General features: G+C 38.4%; 1 protein-coding gene across 1 annotated transcript; it reads left to right on the top strand.

Annotated features, from left to right (window-relative positions):
* The first annotated feature begins 372 nt into the window (after nt 1–372).
* Nucleotides 373–17386, top strand: LOC113670825 (sushi domain-containing protein 2-like). Its single transcript, XM_089191753.1, has 17 exons — nt 373–570; nt 3223–3520; nt 4581–4717; nt 6122–6284; nt 6574–6831; nt 6985–7231; nt 8009–8178; nt 8584–8740; nt 8869–9104; nt 9775–9986; nt 10574–10793; nt 11153–11278; nt 11975–12244; nt 13676–13849; nt 14222–14395; nt 14769–14942; nt 15594–17386. Exons 1-17 carry the CDS (start codon nt 373–375, stop codon nt 15785–15787), a joined length of 3408 nt encoding a protein of 1135 aa, XP_089047879.1. The 3' UTR covers nt 15788–17386.
* The last annotated feature ends 1263 nt before the right edge of the window (nt 17387–18649 follow it).

The raw sequence follows: 18649 nt of genomic DNA, 5'->3' as shown, positions 1-18649 counted from the left end.
TGGTAGAGCACCGGGCCACAGAACCTGAAGGTTTTAGTGTCGATTTCTCATGAATAACGGAAGTCTAACGGATTTTTCTTCGCCTGGCCATGTCAAAAACAATCCTGCGATCTATCACGCGTGTCCTTTACGCAATTGATTCACTCACGTGTGAGTTTGTTTAGAGGATATGACCTTTTGCTTGATTCATCCAACTTCAAGCACCTTTAATACTGGCGTAGAAAAAGTAGGAGGAGTTCAAGAAAACGAAATTTAAACGATTACTGAAAATAGGTTCGCTTCACATTATTAACAACTACACATTGAAATCGACAGATTGACTTTTTGCCTCGTCGAGTAAATTGTGTAGTCTCTACCGAATTCTCCCGAAGAATGAAGTTCGTGGTATTTGTGCTGTTTGCGTTCCAACAATTTTCCATTTCTGAAGCTCTTGTACTTGCGAATCTTTATCCCTTCGGAGCTTGTAACGAGGGAGAAACTTGGCTACGTCATCACGACGACGCAAGCTCCGGGGAAATACCGATATCGATGCCATTCCCTTTCTTTGGTCAGAAGTACAATTCTGTCTATGTAAGTATGATGCATGTCAATGTATCTTGATTACACCATTTGATAATTTTGGTAAAGAAAATTGTTGTAGGAACTGCGTACAATGAGGGTGAACATCCCAACCAGTCAACATTTTTCATTGTCACACACACCGCTCTTTTAAAAATTCTTTTGATTAATATCTTAGGCTTACTCAGGAGAGACTGCGAAAAATGCCCGCAAACAAGCAATGAAGGAATGAAAATTAACGCCAGGAAATATAAAATTATTATTCAGTTTCTCAATGTTTGATATCCGATGTTACCAGAATGCTCCTATCTAGATAGTATGAACATTATTCAATAAAAGAAAGATATTTTTCGTCTTTTCACGAGCGTGGGGCAAAGAAAAAAATTCTGAGTCCCCAGGAGGAATCGAACCTCAACCTTGGGATTCCGTGCTCCGATGCCGCACCACTGAGCCACAGAAACTCTATGGTGAGCGAGATCCATTACGAAGTTCATATATGACACACGTCCTGCATGCTGCTAGGATCAGCGATGTCGATGGCGTCATGTTTTTTTAATTTCGCTGTTGTTTACCGAGCACAAAACTTACCATCTTTCTTACTCTATTTACACACAGTTCACCGCTGACTAATGAAAAAAATCTGAGCCTTTATAATCATTTTAATGAACCCTCATTAAGGAGGAAGGCAAAGACTTGCTTAAAGCATATTTAGCCGGCTGAACAAACGGTTCTGCCTAGTTGTGTTTACGGTCTTCATAAGTGAGACAAAAAAGTACTATCTAAGGAAGGACCAAGAGAAAAGCTATCCTATCACATAGATAATATTCTTTGGCCGATGGCGCAACAACAGAAGTCATGTCTCAAAGATACAACAGACTTCATCAACCTCATAAGAAAATAGAGCTTCAACGACAAGTAATACCCGTTGCTAAAGGAAATCATCAAAGAACCGCCAATAATATCAAACAGAATGGGGTGTTCACTCAGACATACTCGTGAGAACAATATTTTTACGAAGGCGAGAAAACCGGCGTAGTACGCAGTTGTGTAAATGGGAGCATCGGATGACTCGTAAAATTGAGCTGAATAATGATTCCGCCTATAGCCCTATCCCGCTTACGTAATTTTAATCCCGAATCTCGCATCGATTTTAAGCCTCATCTCGCATCCTGCCATACCTAAGGATGGATTGCAACAATCCAAATTTGAAAACTAGATTTGGTTTAAGCAGGAGAGTTCTTTTCGTTGACGAAAACAGATTCACGAATCAATGAAATTTTGGGCGCACTTGATCAATATGGAGCATAACTAAAGATTAACTGCTTCATCTGAAAAACGTTCTGCAGAGAAAATCTCACATATTTCAGCTACAAAGTCAATAATGTTTCTAGATATTTCTCACAGAAGTGTAATGCACGTTTACAAAAAACGTTTATTTGGCTTATCATATGTAAAAACTAACTCCAATAGAAGGAAATCTACAAAAAATTAAACCTCGGTTTTTTCGGGTCCTAAAGTACACTTATTTTGTCTTAAAAGTGTCCCGTAAACTGGTAACGAGTTAGCGGGTGATGACGTAGAGAACTGTGAAAATTTGACGCTTACGAATCTCTCACATCTCTTGTTATTTTGTATTAGTCAGCGTTGAAATAATGTTGAAATAATATCCGATAGCGATCTATACCTACTGTCAGCAAGCGCTTACGAGAGTTGGATAAATCGTACTCAGCTAGTAAGGAAGAAATAGAAGTTCGAGTACGGTTCAGCACTACGAAGGAGAACCGCCTGTGTCAAACAAAGATTTCGAAGACTGACAAAGACGGTTTCTCGCGAGCGGTGTTCAGGTCAAGGTTAGAACTAAAAGCTCCCGTCGCTGATCATGAATCTTTAGTTTGTTACGTTCGTGTTTTTCTTTCTGTGGCGAAATCTTTGTTAAGAATGGGTATTAGCAAGCAAGTCAAGAATCTAGAGAAAGCGACAAAACTTTTATGTCTGTAATACATGTTTCGGTTGTGTCCTCGTGTACCGGTACACAAAGGAACGAAACATTAACGAACTGCGTCACAACTCCATGTATGGATGTGAAAACAAAAGGAATTCCCCCGTGTACCGGTACACCAGGACAACCCCCATGTTTCTGTCATCTTCAGTTAATCAATGTGCAAAACGTTGGAAGTTGAATTATATAATAAGTAGAACAATGCTAATTATCATAACCATTAATTATCCTAACCATTAATTATCATAACCATTTATCATAACTGATGTGTTAATGCCAGTATCCGCCAGAGGTTTCGCACTGTTCGGTCAGCTCAGAAAAGGACTCGAACTTTATTACAAATGATGTATTTCTGTTATCAAAATACGATGGAAACTACAATTGGTAGGATTTTCATACGCCGGAGAAAACGATCTGAAAACAGTAAGCCTGGCATAATGGATACCGAGATATCACTCATGTCCTTTTGTTAACCAGATGCTACTTTTGCTGTTGTACTGAGATTATACAATTTTTCAAGAAGAGGGAAAAGGCGAAGTTCTATACATTGCCTAACCTTACGTCTCAAAAATTTTTTACATAGGATTTGAATGTAGATCTCCCTCCCGACTTCAGAGTTATTCTGGATGGATAACTACCACACTTACTTAATTTTTGATCCTTAGGTCAACACCAATGGCATAATTTCTTTTGCGACCGAAAGTCTTTCGTTTGAATCAGATACCTTTCCTCTTAACGGTGACCAATTTCGAATTGTGGCGCCCTATTGGGCAGATGTTGATTTATGGGAAGGTGGAGAAGTATTCTACCGAGTGAGCAGCACAAATGCTAAGCTTCTTCAACAAGCTTCCGATGACGTTACGAGCGTCTACTCGGATCTAAAAGGATTTCAAGCCAAATGGATACTAGTTGCGACGTGGTACAATGTGCCCTTTTACGGTGCTTATGACAGCTTCATCGAAATAGTGAGAGAAATTTTATTCAAGTAAAGCTTTAAACTTTGTTTTTTGTTGTTGTTGTAAATTAAAGGTATGGTAACATAATTCCTTGCTCTCGTTACTCCGAGGGTGAATAATATTTTCTTCGGGCCGGATAAATTGCTATTCAGCGAGTAAGTGTCCACAGAATATGCTTACCGTCGAGTAATGATACAACCGCTTTCATACATGTCCAATACACCCCAAACTGTTGCGATTCGTCTACGGTCGTTGACGAATCGTCACAGTGGATGTCGAATCGTGCGTTAACATACCGGAAGTCGAGAGGCGTAAGCAATATGTGGTATGCCAAAAGTCGAATCGTGCGTTAACATACCGGAAGTCGAGGGGCGCGCACGTGAGCAATGAGTGAAAATGAGTAGCACGGTACGAGAACATGACAACATGAGCCTTCCACGTTCTTAAAGCGTGAAACGACCGGAAGTCTATCGTCAGAATATTTTAGACTATACAGTGTAGCAAATGTTCACGATTCGACACGATTCGACTCGAATCGAACGACTCGTCACAGCAAATGACGATCCGTCATACCGGATGTCGATTTGCAGTGTCTTGCACATCACATGGGTCGTCATGATCATTTGTTGTAACGAGTCGTTCGATTCGAGTCGATTCGTGTCGATTCGACAACATTTTCAAACCCCTATCGCAGACACTTGCGTCTCTTGCAAATTTACTTCCGGTATGCGTTTTCCATTTCCACGTTTCAGACTTCCGGTATCACATCACCACTGAGCCGCGAAACGACCTCCGGTTTGACGATTCGTCAACTGCCTTTGACGATTCGCAGCGGTTTGGGTGTATTGGACAACCCTCACCGCTTGACGGCGTTTTTTAACCTTTAAACCATATGGGTGTGATCGAGCAACTTCATTTGCGAGCTATGCTGTTTCAATCGAAGACGAATCTAAGCAATTTGGTTTTGCTCATCTTTTTTTCAAGTTCCTCTCCGGTAGTGGCCCTGTAATCTAAAAAAGCTCAAGTACTGTTTGTGAATTTTGGCAATTTGTTTGCTTATTTTTGTCAAAGAAACACTTTCCAGGCGGTTCTTGTCACCAATGGTGTACAGTCTGTTGCAATCTTCAATTATAACAAAATTTCTTGGACTTCGGCCTCGTCAGCCGGTGGAGATGATTGGGGACTAGGAGGATCGCCTGCGCAGGTATATTGACTTAGTGATAAATATGGAGGGTCTTTTTACCTGAAGCGTGATGGTCAATTTTTTTATCTCGTGAATCCTGATTTAAATTTTCTTTATTCGTGAATCATGTTTAAAGATGATGAGGTCTTTTCATGTCCACGTGAATAAATCTTTTTATTTAGAAGCGACCCGTGATTCGTGGAGCATTTTGTTTTGCATGATTAATATCTGGCTATTTCATCACGGTTTTGAAAATGTACTTCCTGCTCTCGAATGGCTGTGGTTAGGTAATGACAAAACGTGGACTTCATAAAACAGAACTTTAATGGTTCTTGAACAAATAAATTAATGTATCACAAAAAATTGCTCAAAGGATTATCCGAGAAAATCTAAGAAATAATCCACTTTACATAAAAAAAAGATTTATTTCAGGTTCAAAGAGGTGGGAAAAATCTACAAAAAAATTAACCTGTTTTTTTCATTTTATGTGTAAAGAAAAAATCGAAGGTATTGATTTTTATGGAGTTTTTCCGGTTCTCGAAGCCAAGATCACTTACAGCACCTGTTTTGAGGAGACAGATCTGAGGAAAGAAACGCGATTGTATTCAGTCGGCATGGACACCCCATAGAAAAATTAATTCGAATTCCGATATGCTAACTTAAGTAAGTTTTACATTTCAAATTCTTGGATGATTCCTTCTAACCTGCGAATAAATTGCCTCCCAATTAGCCGTTCATATTTTGCAATTTTTCCCTACAAAACCTCAACTGATTTACAGGGTTGGTGTTCGTCGTTAAATACGGTGGCATCTTGATGAAATGAGTCTTCACTAATCAGAAGTGAATCTAATTATATGTCACTTATGATAATTTTTGCAATTTGTCGCGGAAAGAAAAAAAAAATAATACTAAAAATACATTACTCAGGGTGTAGATAAGCAGAGAACATGTTATATTGAATACCTAATTTTTAAACTCACAGCTTGTCGAAACGGGCTTCGGTCATATTTCTTATCAGAGACAAATTTTTTTTGTATACGAAGATGGCAAATGGTATGAGCAGGAAGCTCAAGTCTTTTTCCTAATTAGAAACACTTCCCCTAAGAGCACAGGTCCATCAACCCTTTAACCTTTAAGAGTGATAAGCATCCAATTTCTCCCTACAATATTTCCCCAGAGTCAATCATTAAGGTCACGGGAATAAAGGAAATGATCATCAATTTAAAGAAGGTACTGATTACTGACAGAATTCTCCTTTCCTACACCTTAGGAAATGTATGAAGATCAGTATAGAGAATATGCATACTGATGTTAGGGTGTAAAAGGGTAAAGTTCAAGGCTTAACAGGTAGAATATGGTAACATCTTTGTTTAGCATAGTTTCTCCATGTTTCAGAGTTGCTTTTTTTTCGATCGTACTAAACAGGCAGGCTTCAACGCTGGTGACGGCACAACTTATTTTAACATGCCGGAATCAAACAAAGATGCGATTATCAATATCACTTCCACTTCAAATATAGGAAGTCCTGGACGATGGATGTTCCGTTTAGAGAGCGCAAACATTGTCGCACCTGGCTGCGACAAGAATGGTAAGAAAATCCGCATAAATGACATGCATCTAAAACTTACTACATAAATTTAAAACGTCATTAGTTTTTAAATAAGCTGAGTCTGAATTGCCCGAGATATCCCAATTTTTTCATCTGTCATGATCTACCCACACATCATCGAAATTTTGAACGATCGTGAACGCTAAGGGAGAAATATGTAATTCGTTGCTGAGGGTGGTAAGTAATGACATCTTACAGAAACAAAGATAATTTCATCAAGTCATTTATGACGCTAATGGTAGATGTTTTCAAATTGTACTTTTCGTAGGATCTGGTAATCTTGTTATATCTCCAACTTCTGTAAAGATGCTTGGTGGCGATAAAATTTTTATCGCTGGACCTTGCTTTGAATCATCAAATATCATCGTTTGTGAATTTTCTGGAGGGAAACTGATCAATGGAAGCTACATCAGCAGCACACTAGCATCTTGCACAGTTCCCATTCTCAGTGTGACAGGCAGGCTGACTGTTAGAATGTCAGTCGATAACGGACATAGTTTCGATTATCAAGGAAATGTAACATCAGGTAAACTAACCTTTTGATGTAAGAAGTCTGCTATTACTTGTGCACGTATATTTCAGTTCTGTCAAGCTTTTGTAACGTAAAAGCTCGTGTAATTACGACTATTGGTATTACTAAACCTCTGTGAGAAGAGTCTTTATCACACTTTTCCCACAGTGAGCTTAAATAGGGCTACGCCTCCTGTTGTTCGGCTGATTCCGGAAAGGTGGAGTGAAAACGTTCCTGTTAGTATCACTTGGGATTCAAGCCTCCTTGGAGATGACACTCTTACCGTGGCTGTTTTTTTAGCACGTTTCTCCATAAAGGATGAAGATGTCTATTTTCATAGCATGTTTACTTTAAAAGAAGAACAAAAGAATACTGGGGAAAGTCAATTCATTGTCCCAGAAGGAGAGGGACAGGGGTGAGCAGAAAATTAACTTAGGTTAAAATTTGAACCTCGCATTTCAGTTAGTCACTTTTTTATTATTCCAGTGCCTGTGTTGTAGAAAAAAATCATAGCGATCATTAACAATGTTTATAGACTAAACTTTCTGACTAGGATTGGGTGTTTCTTCTGGATATGTTTGATTTGCTTTTGTTCAGAATTCTGAATGGCTTACGTAAAAGAAGCCCAGCCCATAAACCACTACAAGCTCTCAGAATTAGGGACGTTTTCAACTTGTGTTCACTTCATTCTGTTTGAATAGGCCCATTTAAAAGGGGAGAGGGGGGTAGAGGGAAAAGGAAGGGGGGTGCTCACGTTTTATACGTATCAAAAAGTAGAAATAACGCATCACGAAAAATCGGATAAATAACTTTGAGCTTCACGTATGGTGAAAAGCGAAAAATTTACAGCTCACGGGGTTTTAATTTCATATATTCACTGACCATGAAAATTAAAAACACTTAATCCCGTATCGATATCACGCAATAATTCCTTTCCCTCTCTTCTCTCCACTTGGAGTATTGTGGGGAACAACAAACTAAAAGGAGAATCTGCCAACTAAGGGCAACCTTTCAATGATGGGTTTCTTGTCATGGCGGGAGGGAATATGTTTACTTCCAGCTGCTTTATTACTTTTTCCCTTCTCTTAATATTTGCTGACCTCATGGCTGGTCTGAAGAGACTGAAACTGAAACGTATCGGCCATGACCGATTTTATCGCAAGTTTTATTTTCACAATTTCTCAGAACTGAGAAAAAACCAATTTGTTACGCTATTGCAAGTAAAAAAGATTGCCGGTAACTCCAAAAATGCCAAGGCGGAGTGGATTTGGAGCGATCTGTTTTACTGGCCGAACTCTGAGCTGGCTGAGCAGAGATGCATCTCCTGGTACAATAGGCAGCCGAATCCAATGATATATTTAGGTAACATTGTTTGGTTCTTTAAACGAAAGGCAGAATAGGCTGTACTATTGAATACAATCACGTTGTAAGAAATAATTGTAAGAAGGTCAATCCCCAGCCTCGGACTCCTTAGAATACTTACGCATAACGACTTCGAACTAAATACTTTATGGCCAGACTTCCTTTCCCCTATTTCCTCACAAATATTAATTGGCCCAATGATGCCTTATAGAAAAAGTAGAATTGCAATTAGGGAAGTGATATTCGATGGGATTGGTACTAGAAACAATATATTTTGGAATAATGGAAAAATACAGTTCAATCAAACACAAATGGCACTTTGTGTAACCCTAGTGCAAAAAAGACGATAAAAAATCCTCAGGATCATCTGCGACACTTGAAAATTCCCATTCTTTTTTTTTTCAGATGATGCCTCCCTCCTTCCCTGTCCAAAATCGTTATTTCAAGCTCGAGTGGACCGTGGTAGATTTGCGATAGACGAATATCGCAATCCAAGTGCCCATCACCATATTAGTGTCCGTGATTTAGATGACAATCTCTGCTTCACGACGAATATACCTAGGTACGTGCCATTAATATCATCCATCCCTTCAAAATATGTATAGAATATCAGTATCTTTTGATAGACCCAAGAACATACTACATCATCGCTACAGTATTTCATACTGAGCTACTTTTTTTTTCTCCAAGTGTGCAAGGTGCTGGACAGCAATGCTGTTACACTGAACGAGGAAACTTGATATTTGGCCCACCCACCGGGGGATCCCTGAATCGTTTTCATACCGAGGCTGGGGTACCAGTGTTGTCTCATTTCTTTCAAGACTATGTTCCTTTTTTGGATTGCTGTCTTTTCTCAGAACAATGTGAGCGTTACTTTGAGAAAAGACCTTCAGATAACAGCTCTGGCTACGAACCCCCAAAGCCAGGTGAGTAAGCTGCATAGAGAAGCTTGCTAGGGAGGCTATCCTAGTTAAACGATGGCTCTTCAAAGCCAAGTGCATTTTTCAAAAAAAGGCGTTTTGGTGTGGAGCTTTTTAAGGGACATACAAAAAATTGGACGCAATTATTGTTTAGTTTTTAAAATTTAATTGAATCAACGGCAAGTGTTTCCTTAAGACACAATTCGATTACTCTTTTTTCCCCATGAGGTCTCTTCACTTCATCGTAGAAAGATCTGGTTCAAACTGATTTGCATCTTTAATCCGTGTAACACTTTGAGCGATCGCGAATAAAAAAAAGGATAAAAAAAAGATTGATCTGGACATATCTATTTAATGCAGCCATTAATCAGTAATGATGACAACAGTAATCAGTCCACTGTTTTTAAAGCGTTTGCGATGAAAGAACATGATGAATCCGATCTTCAATTCAAATCTTTGTTACCGCTAAAAGATCTAAAGTAAAAAGAAAAATATCTTTCTATGGAGGTTTAGAGGATGTTTTGAGCTTCCCTTGTCATTCAATGTAACAGTTTCATAGAATCTTCAAAACATAGGAAATAAATGAAAAACTGATTCCTATGTCAACTAGCGGTCCAATTTATGGTTGTTTGTTTGTTTTAATGTTTTTTCATTGCTATTTATTAAAAAAAAAAAGCTATTGGAAGCGGAGATCCCCACATGATTACACTCGACGGTGTTCAATACTCTTTCAATGGTTATGGCGAGTATCATGTCCTCCAGATACCTCCTGTTGGCTTTGAGCTTCAGGAACGAATGCAGCCTTTAATCAAAGATAATGGCAGCAATACTCTTGCCACTGGTTTTAAAGCGTTTGCAATGAAGGAAAATGTCTCGGATGTCGTGCAGGTAATATAATCCTGTTATATCATAGACCATTTAAGCGCTTTCCTCGCTCTATCATTTTTAAGTGATCATTTGGCCATTATTCAGTTTAGAAATTAAAAAAGATAAATAGCGTTTTCGTGACACTATCTGCCTCTGTAGATGATTCTGAATTGTCGTCTGTGTCGGTTTTACCCTCTGGTGGGGTAATTTATTTCACCTTTTTCCAGACCATAAAAAAATATACTTATTGTTAAAATGGTGATAAAAGTAAGAAGAAACCAGTTGAAGAAAAAATTCAAATGCGAATAAAGGAAGTCCCGGAAAGGACTCCTGGCAATAGTACTGACCGACCATTCGACAACCTGAGCGGATTTCACTCTCAGAGTCAGCAAGATCGCACTCTGATCATAACTTGCGCTGAGATTGTCGAAACGTCAGTCACTTCTATTGAACTGTTGCTCCTGTCTTTCCAGAAAATAATCTACTAAACCTTTCACCTTCGCTGAAGGATAGTGCATGTATCGGAGAAGCGAGAAAGGATGATTAGAGCGTTTTTTCAGCAGCCAACGTACTTAAACATGAACATTATTTATTATCCTAATCTTCAGGTCCACATTATTGGCAGCCCAGGGATTTTCCAAATTTTGGTCAATGGAGACTTGGTGGAATTCGAGGAGTTTTCGAAGTTGGATTTTAATGGATTCTCAGTATCAAAGAATAGCAACGAATCAAAACACTCCATCATATTTAACTCTGGAGTATCCATGACATTCCAGAGAGTGGAGGATATTTTGAACATGATGCTGATGATACCACCAACATTTAAGGGTAATTCTTGTATTTGTTTCCCACAAAGATTTAATTCACTTCAAAAGAAATTTTTCCAGGTAAAAAATTTTGAAACGTGCATGGTTTTCTAGTGACATTCATGGCAAAGAAAGGATATTGATGTGGTAAACTTTAAAAAATTCAGGCTTTTTAGCTCAACTATTGTAAAAAGAAAAATTGACTAGAAAAGGAATGACCTCAATTCATTTATTAATTTTATGATTGCTCTGTTAGTAAGATGTCTTGACGAAATAAGTACTTTCAAACGCAGGAATTTTTGATAGTTTCCGATAAACACTCCTAGATAAGTTATGTCTGTTTGATCGAGCAAAGACTTTTCGTCACATAATATTATTTAGGAGCTACAAAAGGTCTTTTGGGGTTCTGGGACGAGAATCAAGAGAACGACTTTTTGCTTCCCAATGGAACTACCTTGAACCATAACTCGAATCAGTCCACCATTCATAAAGACTTTGGTCAGCTATGTAAGTACCGTGCACACCATTACGTTCCTCAGCCAACATAGTTTGTAAAACACAGATCAGACTGATTTAAACGAATTTATAGATAAGCTTAGAATGCTCTTTTTGGTCAATGGCAATCGAGAGGGCATAAACCCAACAAACTACATCCTTCATAAAGGCCATATTTCTAAGTCTATGATTTTTATAGCACACTCGTGTTCAAATAATCCACGACTACTCAGAATTGAGCAGCATTGTCCCGAACATTTTTCTCATGTTGAAATCCAAACGTATGCAAACAAAGTACATGTAAAATTTTCCCCGGCAACCGGATACCAAAGCACGGCATAAAAATAACTTGAAACAGGAGCTCCTGCTTGAAATTAATTCAAAGGAGTTACTATTCGAAAAGTAGGATGAGCGATAATCAATCTCTTAATTTGATTCTCTTTGGTTGAAAACCTGTTATTTTCGACTACAAGTGCGACACCGATGGTGTCCACATATTGGGGGTTGATATATTCCTTGAAAAAGATATGTTTTCTGGCATGTTAGAGTTGCGACTTGCAATCAGTGAGAAACTTAAATCAGATTTTACAAGGAAGGAAATATATTGTGCTAGGTGTCCAGTTGAACATGACAAGGCATGTATGGATTTGCGGAGATTTTTTTAGGTTGTGGACGATTCGGGTAACAATTGCATTATTTTCGTTCTAGGGGTCACTTCAGCCAATGATTCTTTATTCACATACGAAGAAGGGAAGAACCATTCTTCTCATGTCGTTGCGGAGTATGTTCCGATATTCTTGGATCAAGCCAACTTGACGTTTGAAAACGCAACATTGGGTCAAGAAGCTAAAGATATGTGTGGCGATAACATACTATGTCTGTTTGACATCCACACCACCGGAAAATTCAGCATCGGAGACGCAACCAAACAAGCTCTAGAACTGTATGCTGCAGATATAAATGACACTCAGACACCAGGTAAGTTGTGTGCAAAATTAGGAAAAGGATAACCACGCGTGCAGAAGAAAGTGATCGTTGTGAAATAATTGTAGTTATTTGTATGTAACCATGTACGAAATAACCTCAACACTTTTAGATCTCGGGAAAACAGCGAGTTTCCTCTTTTCTGAACGTGCAATGAAGCTACATTTAAGACGATGTCTTTATGCTGCAGTCCAACTAGATTTGTTTCTGGTGCTCTTGAAGTGGCTTAAGACGGCGCAGACCACCACCGTGCTCTTCCACAACTACTCTCCTCTAAACAGTAAATGGTGTAATCGTGTAGTCTGACCGTCCGGGTGAGGGCAGTCTTGAGAATTTAAAGACTGTCGTCGGTAGTGCATGGTGACTGACGTTAAAAAAAGTTAAGGGGCTAAAAGTCCAGTTCTTGTAAAATTTAAAGTTTAGCCGTAATGTTATTGGCTATAAGACCCAATCGGCGTTAGTTTGGTCGTGATTGGCAGTTTTGTTCCGCCGTTCGTTTGATCGTTCTGTTTGGTTCGTTTGGGGTGTAAATGTTGTAAATAGCTCGTCTGTATCCTCTACAGGACATTGAGTTGATGGTAGGAGATGGTTTGAGGCATTCTCTTTGGTTTGTTATGGAAGGCGTTCAGCTTCTCTTTCTTTTATCTTTTTATTCTTCTGTTCTAGTTGCTTCCTCCTCAACTGCTTGCTTATTCCTTCTTCAGGTTGTTGACCACACCCCACTTAATTGGCTGTGGGCCTCATTGTTAATTAGAGTTGCCTCTCTATTTTAGCTTGATTTAAAGTTTCCCTTTTTTTGCTCAGACCTTGTTGGTAACTCTCTATATCCCCATTTTATTCAGCATGCCCCCTATTAAAAAACGAAATTGGCGATGGTATCGTGCTGAGAACTGAACATCAAGATAGTGGAGTAATCTATCGATTCCAATGTAACTCTTATTTCTACCTGAACGGCTCGTCTGTCATATCTTGCTGGCGGGGACAGTGGAATGGCTCAACACCGAGCTGTTTACCAGGTAATGAGATTAGAAAAAGGATTCAAGATATTTAGTTTTTGACTTAGAGGGAGGGCCGGACGGGAAATGTTTGAATCGAAGTTATGATGAATGGACCGAGTAGAGTGAAGTCCGTGCGCCATATGACCCTTGTTTTTTCGTTTTTCTTCTGATTTCTTATGGCTTTTTATGACCCTGCACACGCAATCTACTACGACCCTCATACATGGATTTATTTTTCAAATGATACTTTTCAATGAAAGTGCGTGCGAGGTCGTAGAGGTCATGCAATAGTCTGCGATAATTGGCTCATTGTTAATGCGTACTTCATATTTCCAGAAATTTTCAGCTGTAATCCTTTTTGATTACTTTGATTTCTTTGGTGAAAACACTTGGTGTCAAACTTGATGAGCTGAATATCTCTATACAGATTGCGTTCCAATGAATACAACAATAAGCAATGGTACCATACTGAGAAATGAAACTCAAGATGGCGGAGTACTTTACCAATTCCAGTGTAACCCTTATTTCTACCTGAACGGCTCGTCTGTCGTATCTTGTTTGCGGGGACAATGGAATGGCTCAGCACCGAGCTGCATGCAAGGTAAAGAGACTTTCTTCGTGTTTAGAAAAACATTTTTTAGTAAATTTTAGAAAAAATTTAGAAAGAGAAAAATAGATTTAAAGTAATTATTTCAAACACTACAAATTGCAGTCGCCCTACGGGCTCGTGCAATTTTGTTGTCTTTGAAAAATTTACTTATGAACATCGAATTGCTTTCGAAATCATGTTGTTTCCTAAACAAAGCGCAAGTGAGGCCGTAGAGGTCACGTTATAGTCTGTGATAAAATGCTTAGTTTTAATGCGTACTTCATATTTCCAGAAATTTCTTAGTTACAATTCCTTTTGATTCCTTTGATTTCTTTGGCGCAAAAAATTTGTGTCAAACTTGATGAGCTGAATATCTCTGTACAGATTGCGTTCCAATGAATACAACAATAAGCAATGGTACTATACTGAGAAATGAAACTCAAGATGGCGGAGTACTTTACCAATTCCAGTGTAACCCTTATTTCTACCTGAACGGCTCGTCTGTCGTATCTTGTTTGCGGGGACAATGGAATGGCTCAGCACCGAGCTGCATGCAAGGTAAAGAGACTTTCTTCGTGTTTAGAAAAATATTTTTTAAGTAAATTTTAGAAAAAAATTAGAAAAAGAAAAATAGATTTAAAGTAATTATTTCAAACACTACAAATTGCAGTCGCCCTACGAGCTCGTGCAATTTTGTTGTCTTTGAAAAATTTACTTGTGAACATCGAATTGCTTTCGAAATCATGTTGTTTCCTATACAAAGCGCAAGTGAGGCCGTAGAGGTCACGTTATAGTCTGTGATAAAATGCTTAGTTTTAATACGTACTTCATATTTCCAGAAATTTCTTAGTTACAATTCTTTTTGATTCCTTTGATTTCTTTGGCGCAAATAATTTGTGTCAAACTTGATGAGCTGAATATCTCTGTACAGATTGCGTTCCAATGAATACAACAATAAGCAATGGTACTATACTGAGAAATGAAACTCAAGATGGCGGAGTACTTTACCAATTCCAGTGTAACCCTTATTTCTACCTGAACGGCTCGTCTGTCATATCTTGTTTGCGGGGACAGTGGAATGGCTCTAGACCGAGCTGCTTGCCAGGTATAGAGAATTTTTTTTAGTTTAAGATAAAAATGGACCAAAATCAAGACTGCACCAGCTTGAAACACATCTCGGTATACTTACTGAACCTGTAATGACTTCACGATTAAAATTCTACCTTGCATTTTAACGTTCGATGTTAACAGTAGTTTAAGGGCGCGTTTGAATTCCAATACTTTCATTAAAAATGCTTCTGAAGGACAGCATGTACAAACTATTGAAATATGCATATTTCAGTGATAGAAGAACGTCAGTGAAAAATCGCAGCGATCAAGAAAATATTACCTTTAATATCGTATTCATATTACACTTGGTTCTCTCTAAGATACAGTAAATATTCCAGTCCAGTTAATTTATCGACGTCTCATCTCATCACTTCCTCAGTTCATCATTTGTGAGGTGTTTGGATCTGATAGTGAGAGACGGTTTAAGGCTACCTTAGTTCCATAAATTGGTAATAAAAGGCGTTCAGCTTCTTTTCTTTTCTCCCTCTGTTTGATCCTTCCTCAGGATGTTGACCACATCCTACGAAATCCGCTATGAACCTTATTATCATGCTCAGTTACTTCGCGACTTCGGATTTGAATACGCTTCAATGTTTCTTTTATAAACCTTATTTTGGTTGACTTACCTTCTCGATATTCTGTTAAGGATGCCTTCCACTGAAAAACATAATTAGCGATGGTACCTTACTGAGAAATGAAACTCAAGATGGCGAGGTTATCTATCGATTCCAGTGTAACTCTGGTTTTATCCTGAACGGCTCGTCTGTCATATCTTGTTTTCGGGGACAGAGGAATGGCTCAACACCGAGCTGTCTGCCAGGTAAACAGATTTTTATGTAAGATTACTGCAAATTTTTTTAAAGCCTTGGCGATCCTTGCACAGTCTGTCAAATCCAGTTGCACTTCATTTGAGTCGCTGAAAGCTTTAAATGTTTACTTCGCCAAGACATGCTACGACTGACTTTTGAGCTGAGTTCCTTAATCGCCTTTCAAAGATTTGGTTAAGCCACCAGAAAATTATTCCTAACCAGGCGCTCAGATATACTTCCAAAGCTAATATACCCTTGAAGAAATTACGAAAAAGCTTTTAATTGTTTTGTTCTTTGACCAGATAGATAATTGGCTGACTACTGTCATGATTAATTTCGTAAACAAATAGATTCCATGTTGCCGTGCATTTGTACAATAATAGATGACAAATGACATCAAAATGTAGTTAGAAAAACCGTAGCTTTTTTTTTTTTTCGAAGAAATAAATTGGAAATTTGATGTGATGAGAAACAAATGGTTCATATCATTTTTTGCTGTACTTTTTTTCTCAGTGAATGCTCTCGGTATTACAGTAAAATCTGTACTGAGCGTACCGAAACGAAATTAAATTTGAGTCCTATTGTGACCCAAAAACCTTACCGACCCGACATTTCAAGAAGTTTTTGTCAGGACAATTTACGGTCGTAAAAACTGTATTCATTTACGGGGTAGATTGGTAGATGACTCATGCTGAGCCACGTAATTAAGAGGGCAGAAAGAGGCTCATAACAGTTAAATGTAAGTAGGCAATGTTAACGCTGTATTAGACTGATAATTTAGCAAGATGATATGGTGCAATTTTTTGAACCTTCCCCAAACGGGCAACCCACATTTAGAGAACACTGATGACCACTGAAAAAGGTTTCATGGTTGTCTGACTTCCACTGATCTCTCTGTAGTTATACAATTAATGAGTTCACAAGCAACCTATGCGCACTTCTTTTTGTTTCGTTTAAATCGTTTAGTAGTTCCATGCATTGAAATTCGTTTTGGATTCAAGCTTTTTTGTATTTAGCATTTAGAAAAGAGTGAAATTTTAAGTCCCATGTTACCTGTGTTTTATAAATCATTTGGGATAGATCAGTTTCATCTGATCTTTTAATAGTCCTTGAGCGTGTTCGTGTAGTTTTTATTTTAGGGGCAATCTTTGGCTGTTTTAGGACATGATTATCTAACAGTAAGCCGTAGCATAGGATGTGCTTAGTTTTTCTCCTGGCCTTACCTTCGCTGAGATTTTTGTTTGGCTTTCGCAGTTAAAGATTAATTGTTTGTTTGGAAGCATTAACTAAGCATTGAGTAGATTTTTTTCTCATTCTTAAGGCTTTCGTGAAAGTTCATGTCTGCACGGATAAATGATGTGATAACAAATGTTAATCTTCTAGGGTCACGGCCCGCCTACTCACTCATGCCTTCCTATACTGTATATAAGAGCGTACACTCGTACGTTTTTCAGTGAAAAGGGGGGACGAGAGTTCGCTGTAAATCAAAGACAGCAGAAATTGTCACAGTAGTTATTGAGACAACTGAGGTAATAAAGAGACTGAAAATGTCAGACGTATAGTCCTTGGTGTCTTCTTCAGCGCAGGGTACGCTCCTCAACTAGTTTTCCCCTATATACCATGTCGCAAAACTTGAATTATTTAATTTAGTCCACGAGCAACCCGAGTACCCCTATTTAGTTCGCTTATCAAATTGAGCTGGGAAATCCAGGACTGATCGTAATCCACCACTGATCAACAATTTTGTCGTTTTCATTCGTCTCTAGTTTTCATTCCCTTGGCCCTGCTTTGGCATCCGTTACTAACCTGAAGTCCTAAGATAGAGTTCATTAACTCTATCCTAGGACTTTATTGTTATTGTATGCTATTTTAACTTTTAACTATTAAGCTACTGTATATTTATAATTTCTACTCAGGACCAGCCTGAAAACCACCAAAAGGAGAGGTTGTCTCCTGGCTGATGACATTTATTTATTTATTTATTTTTTTATTTATAATCTCAGCATCCTTTGCGGGGTTTTCCCTTTGGTGAAAACAATGACTGGTTTATAATGACTGTTCAAGGTTTCGTGTGTCCTGAGTGTTTAGAACTTAAGCACTGGGACACATTTCAGATTATAATTGTATTTGTTTTTTCCTCAACGACTTCGAAGCCTCGCAAAGCTATCGAACAAATTCTCATTCTTTTCAAAATAGCTCAAAGTGATTGAGTAAGGGAGTTTTGAAACCTAAACGCTTTCTTCTAGTATGTGGTAATCACCTTCTGACCAATCATCACCTTTCACGGCCAAAGATCACGTCTAAATATAACTCGCGTCGTCAAAACGAACTTATTCGTACAACTTAGATTAGAGCTGTGGGATTCAGTGTTTTAGTCTCTGCAGCAGATATGTGGAGGATGAAATTCGGACCAATTTTGCTGTTTCTTTTGGGTCAATTTTTCATCTCTGACGCCATTGTGCTTCCGAATTTTCATCCCTTTGGTCAGAGTGAGGGCGACCAGCTAGTTCCTACAAATGACGATAGGAGCTCTGGGACGATACCGATATCAATTTCATTTCCGTTCTTCGAAAGGAATCACAATTCTCTATTTGTAAGTATAACATTTATGTAATGGTGATCTCGCCAAATGATGAATGGGCTCAAGAAAAAGCTCGTGTTAAATCTGTGCGGCAGTCCGAAGGCGAATTGGAATGACTTCCTTTTTTGGTTTTCTGTCATCCACGTGTGGAATTTTCGAAAGTTTCGATCACTAGAAAGCCTTATAGCTTGATTTTGTTGTTTTATCTCGATCATTTGGGAAAAAAAAGGAAAGCAGAAAAAAAAAACAGGAGTAGAAATAGGAACAAGCAAACAAATACCGCCTAAGGGAAAAGAAAGTTTGATTTCAGTT

Source organism: Pocillopora damicornis, chromosome 2 (assembly GCF_964200805.1).
Source record: "Pocillopora damicornis chromosome 2, jaPocDami1.2, whole genome shotgun sequence".
NCBI classification, from domain to species: Eukaryota; Metazoa; Cnidaria; class Anthozoa; order Scleractinia; family Pocilloporidae; genus Pocillopora; species Pocillopora damicornis.
The sequence above is the reverse complement of the archived record's forward strand: the minus strand, read 5'-3'. Positions and strand labels throughout refer to the sequence as shown.

Bases quoted from the DNA above. Each gene is read 5' to 3' on its own strand.
- LOC113670825 (XM_089191753.1), top strand. From the start codon at position 373: ATGAAGTTCGTGGTATTTGTGCTGTTTGCGTTCCAACAATTTTCCATT. The intron at 8,741-8,868 runs GTACGTGCCATT...TTTTTCTCCAAG, and splicing joins TTCACGACGAATATACCTAG to TGTGCAAGGTGCTGGACAGC. The intron at 9,105-9,774 runs GTGAGTAAGCTG...AAAAAAAAAAAG, and splicing joins CTACGAACCCCCAAAGCCAG to CTATTGGAAGCGGAGATCCC.